General features: G+C 36.4%; 1 protein-coding gene across 2 annotated transcripts; it reads right to left on the bottom strand.

Moving 5' to 3' along the window:
* Positions 1 to 375: 375 nt before the first annotated feature.
* Positions 376 to 4571, bottom strand: LOC113075477 (zinc finger protein OZF-like). 2 transcript variants are annotated; one of them, XM_026248197.1, is made up of 3 exons: positions 4253 to 4571; positions 1542 to 1956; positions 376 to 1457 (listed from the first exon to the last, which is right to left on the bottom strand). In XM_026248197.1, exons 1-3 carry the CDS (start codon positions 4389 to 4391, stop codon positions 647 to 649), a joined length of 1365 nt encoding a protein of 454 aa, XP_026103982.1. In that variant the 5' UTR covers positions 4392 to 4571; the 3' UTR covers positions 376 to 646. The 2 variants fall into 2 exon arrangements, with proteins under 2 accessions (XP_026103982.1, XP_026103980.1); XM_026248195.1 differs by having other exon boundaries at positions 376 to 1956.
* Between the last annotated feature and the right edge of the window lie 1191 nt (positions 4572 to 5762).

Below are 5762 nucleotides of genomic sequence, written 5' to 3'. Positions count from 1 at the left end.
ATGGGATCACTCTCACATATTCACTCTGTGGTCTGTTGAATCTGCACTGACGGAGTACCTCACACTGCTTCTGAAATGGGCCCATCTAATACATTTAGATCGTTTTTTACAAGAGAAGCAAAACCTCAATTACAAATCAACATGACAGTATATCCTGCATCTACAAACCCGATTTAAAAAAAAGTTGGGACACTGTACAAATTGTGAGTAAAAAAGGAATGAAGAATTTACAAATCTCATAAGCTTATATTTGATTCACAATAGAATATAGATAACATATCAAATGTTGAAAGTGAGAGTTTTTGAAATGTCATGCCAACTATTGATTCATTTTGGATTTCATGAGAGCTACACATTCCAAAAAGTTGGTACAGGTAGCAATAAGAGTCAAGAGAAGTTAAATGTACATATAAGGAACGGCTGGATGACCAATTTGCAACTTAGGTCAATTGGCATCATGATTGTGTATAAAAAGAGCCTCTCAGAATGGCAGTGTCTCTCAGAGGTCAAGATGGTCAGAGGATCACTAATTTCCCCAGTGCTGTGGCGAAAAATAGTGGAGCAATATCAGAAGGGAGTTTCTCTCTGCGTACTCTGCGTATAGGGAGTGGCAGTACTGGGAGGCAGCATCAAATCTGAAGATGACCTACTTGCTGTGATTGTTTTTTGTATGTCTGTGTAGAGAAGATGTATTACTGAAACACTTCCCACATTCAGTGCAGTGATACGGTTTCTCTCCAGTGTGAATCCTCTCATGTGTTTTCAGACTTGATGAATCCCTGAATCTCTTGTCACAATGTGAACACTTGTAGGGTTTCTCTCCAGTGTGGATCCTCTCATGTGTTTTCAGACTTGATGAATCCCTGAATCTCTTGTCACAATGTGAACACTTGTAGGGTTTCTCTCCAGTGTGGATCCTCTCATGTGTTTTCAGAGCTCCTGACTGACTGAATCTCTGTTCACAGTATGAACACTTGTAAGGTTTCTCTCCAGTGTGCATCCTCTCATGTGTTATCAGATTTGATGAATAAGTGAAGCCTTGGTCACAGTGTGAACACTTGTAGGGTTTCTCTCCAGTGTGGATACTCTCATGTGTTTTCAGAGCTCCTGACTGACTGAATCTCTGTTCACAGTATGAACACTTATAAGGTTTCTCTCCAGTGTGGATCCTCTCATGCAGTTTTAAACTGCTCGCTGAAGTAAAAGTCTTTTCACACTCAAAGCACATGTACTCTCTCACACCAGTATGTATTTTCTGATGCCCTTTCAAATGTTGTAGACGTGAAAAACTCTTTCCACACAAATGACATGAATGTGGTTTCTCTTTTGTATGAACTCTCAGGTGCTGCTTCAGGTGTGAAGCCCTCAAAAACATTTTGTCACATTGATCACAAGCGTACAGTTTCTCTCTAGTGTGAACATTTGTGTGTGCATAAAGATGTGATAATTGTGAGAAACTCTTCCCGCACTGATCACAAGTGAACGGTTTCTCTCCAGTATGAACTCTCATGTGTGCTGTAAGTAGTCCTTTTAGTGAAAAACTCTTCCCGCACTGATCACAATTAAACGGTTTCTCTCCAGTATGAACTCTCATGTGTGCTGTAAGTAGTCCTTTTCGTGTGAAACTCTTCCCGCACTGATCACAATTAAACAGTTTCTCTCCAGTATGAACTCTCATGTGTGCTCTAAGGTGTTCTTTTCGTGTGTAATTCTTCCCGCAATGATTACAATTAAACGGTTTCTCTCCAGTGTGAACTCTCATGTGTGCTCTAAGGCGATCTTTTCGTCTGTAATTCTTCCCGCACTGATCACAAGTGTGCAATTTCATGTGAACATCAAGACCATTTTTTCTTGACAATTTGTTTCTTTGAGAGCAAGTTGACGGGTTTTCTCCAGTTTTAATATGATTCCTCTCCTCAACTTCCAATTCTTTCTCCACATTTTCTTCAATATACTCTGAAATAAAATTTAAAATTTTTATTTTTTAGTAATTCATTAAAAACACACACAGAACTGTGAAAAGACATACAAATGAACCATGATAAAATATGCAGAGATAGGGCTGGACAATATGACCTAAAATCAAAACTTCAATTAATTGAACACTTCACCTTGATTATGATTATTTAATGATTATTTTATTTATTTTATCATTTTACATTATTTTTTGCCCTCATAGTTTATTAAAAAAAAGTATGTATACTGTATTTATTAATGTGTAATATGTTATTTTTTAAACAAATGTTGAGCTCTAAAAGAATTTCAGAATTTTTACAACCCTTTTTTTAGACCATTTGCAAATTTGAAATCATAAAATTAAAATGTTAAGGTTACCACTGCGTCTTTCTGGGAAAATAATGCAGTGATTAATATATTGATTATTTAAATTAATTATTAAATCTTCAATGTATGGTCTTTATAAAAGAACTGCATTGTTGCTTATCTTATTCTAAGAAATAAGTTCTTGTTAAAAATAATCAAAATTAAAAATATATATTTCTATCGAACACTGGCGAAAATCCAATATTGCGCATCATCCCTACAGTAAATACTCGCATTTTGTGATAAGGCTGTATACGTATTTTATATGACAGTAAAAGTCTGTTTCCACTGTCAAATGTACCAAATAATGGTTGTAAATAACCCCAGTCCTGTAGCGACTTCAAATTTGTCTTCTACAAACTAGGGCTGCACGTTTTCAAGTTTTTCATTAACCGGTTCTAGTAATAGTTATGTAACTTTCCGTGTTTAGGCGAAGGTAACAAGCAGGCTCCGCGGCCGCCTCGCTAAAGGGGGTCGCACACCGGACGGGAAGCGCAGCGCCTCGTCGCGTCGCGCCACGTCTTTAAAATTCGAACACATTATTCTCTATGGGTGTACACACACCGGCGGCGCCATTCGGCATCTGTCCGCGGCGCCCAGCTACGACTCAGAACGCTGTTCAAATTTCTGCCGCGCCACAGAGCGCCATCCGCAGTTTTATATTAAAAAACCCAGATGTTATAAACTGAAACTGAAATTAAAATACAGTACACTTGTTTCATTCAAATAAAACATTACAAAGTGTTTGGTTACGTTTTCAGCTGCACAGTTGCCTAGACAACAGATACAACAAAACAATAACAGACTTATTATAATAACACAGATTCTTTTCATTAATTAACGTTCAAAACTCAGCTTTTATCAATTAAAATTATATATTTTAAATAATAATAATAGATTTAGTTAAAACTCTCCCATCTTGCTGCGAAATTGAGCTCACGCATATAGAATGTGCGCGTCCAGTGTGCGATACCTTGAGTTGTCCTACATGTGGTGCGACGCGACGCGGCGCTTCTCGTCCAATGTGCGACCGCCTTAAGGCTATACTATGTTTGACAGGTACAATATTTGAAAATCGATAATAATTTTTTTTTTAATTACATTTATATCTGAATTTATGTCAACCTATAGACTTTCAAATATCAAAATGTCATGAATTCATATGTATGACATGACATATAAACATATTTTCCTATTATATTTTGCCTGGAAATGCTTCCAACAAGGTGTCGGTTCTATTTCTAGCATGCACGCGTCGAGCCGCGCGTCTCACGCAGGCAGTCGGCAAGCTCTAACCTGTTAACATGAGAGCCGAATTAAAAACAGACACGCCACGCAGCTGAGACGCTTTCGCCACAGATCCAGTGTGTCGCCGGCCTAATTATGCCCGGGTGTTGGCTGTTGAGATTACAACAACGAGGTTGTACTTGAAGTATATCTAAACACTGTATTGCAATACTTGCATTTTGCCCCGTCACTCTCAATTTTAAAGTACTCCAACGCTGTACTTTTCTTTGCCCACTTCATATCAGAAAAATGACTTCTTGTGGACATTACAAATGTCTGGGAGCGCTCTGGCGGTCTCTAGTGGTGCAAAAATGTATTACAACTAAATTCAATGCACGCCATTGACGTCACTTAACCGAGCAAAATGTTTCACTCGGTTATGCAATTTCTAACGGTTAATCGGTTAACCATGGACACCCCTACTACTAACATAAAAACAAACTCAGTCTCACATGCTAACAGTTTTATGTTACCCCCCCCCCCCCAAAAAAAAAAGCAGAAATAAAGTCAAAGAATATAACTGTCTTTGTGTCGATTGAGTCACATTTCTAGTAGAAATGGTTAAAGTCTTGTTTTAACAAAGATTTGCAGAAATCCTGTGTGTAATACCACAATAAAAGAGATATTATGAATAAACACCAACCTCCTTGTTCCTCGTGTTTTATTATCTGTGTTTCTGGCTCCTCGTGTTTTATTCTCTTGGTTTCTGTTTCCTCGTGTTTTATTCTCCAGGTTTCTGGTTCTCTCGTGTTCTCTTCACTCTCCTCTTTAACAAACTCCATCTTCACAGCAGCAGATCTCAGTTCAGATGATACTTTTCCAGATATTCCTGCTTGATTCAACACTTAGTCTCGACTGTGAGGATGAGAATATTACAGGTATTTACTGACCTTACTCAAAAACTGTGTTTTCTATTTACAGAAACAACATGACAACACAACAGAGAGCGCGGTGAAACTAATCTTCTTCTCCTGAGGTTTAATATTGTTTGTCAAACAAACGTAAGTGTTTAGCGCCACCCGCTGGACTGGAGAGTGAAGGAAATAATACGAGGTATATTACTTTGTGCACTGTTTTTTCTTTTTCTTTTTAAAAGCCGATCTGTACACGCAAATTAAAAACTTTCAATTACAGACTGGTATTTGATAAGCATCAACAGTTACCCTGGGTGAGAATTAGAGGAGAAAAACAAGCGATTTTATTAGTCAGATATTTAATTGAATATCAGACAAGTTCCCAGCCAGCACATGACCGACCTTCAACGTTGAAATATGATTGAAATAAGGTTAGTTGTGGTTTCAACGTTGAAACAACGTTGATTCAACGTTTAAAGATGAACAGTTGAAAAACTTCCAGCACATGACCAACTTTCAACGTTAAAATATGGTTGAAATAAGGTCAGTTGTTTTAATGAAACAACGTTAAAATGTTTAATGCTAAGGTTGAAAAAGATTAACAAACTTTTAAATTATTTATATTAAATTATTTAAGATTATTCTTTTTTTAATAGCATTTTAAAATATTTTAGTCATGATACCTATTATAAAATCTAAAGGTATATGTTAAATATTATCATCATTAACAACAATAAAACTAAATACATTTTGCTGCTTTATTACTTTGATCATTATTGGTTACTCTTGCTGTCATTGGACAATGAATCGGTTCGCGCCTTTCTACATTTAAAAATATGACCGTTATTGTCGTTTTTCTGTGAGTGAGGCGGCTAACTGTGAGCTGCTGCTCGTTATAACTGACTGCGCGGTCGGTCCCGAATTATTTCATATTTGCCTGTTACTTTTTATTTTTATTCTGAGCGAATTTCTGTCTTTTAGAGATTTTTCCACATTTTCCTGATATGAATCCCATGCATAAGGTGTGTTATATATGTTTTAATTCTAATAATAGTTTCAAAGTGTTTTCTGAAACATAAGTGCAAATGTTGGAACAATTTTAATGAATTAATGAAAAGGAATTTAAAAATGAATTAGGATTGTTTAAAGCAGTGGTTCTCAGTGTCAAGATTTTAATTTCATCTTTGAGTATGTTTTTTTTTTTTGGTACATTTAAGTACGGTTAATGTACAGTAAAGTTATGTAACTTTTGTTATAACGCATTTTAATTTAAACTTTTAGTTTTCATTTACCTGTACG

Source organism: Carassius auratus, unplaced genomic scaffold, assembly GCF_003368295.1.
Source record: "Carassius auratus strain Wakin unplaced genomic scaffold, ASM336829v1 scaf_tig00017072, whole genome shotgun sequence".
Lineage (NCBI taxonomy): Eukaryota > Metazoa > Chordata > Actinopteri > Cypriniformes > Cyprinidae > Carassius > Carassius auratus.
Note: the sequence above shows the minus strand (reverse complement) of the source record. Positions and strands in the feature narration are given on the sequence as shown.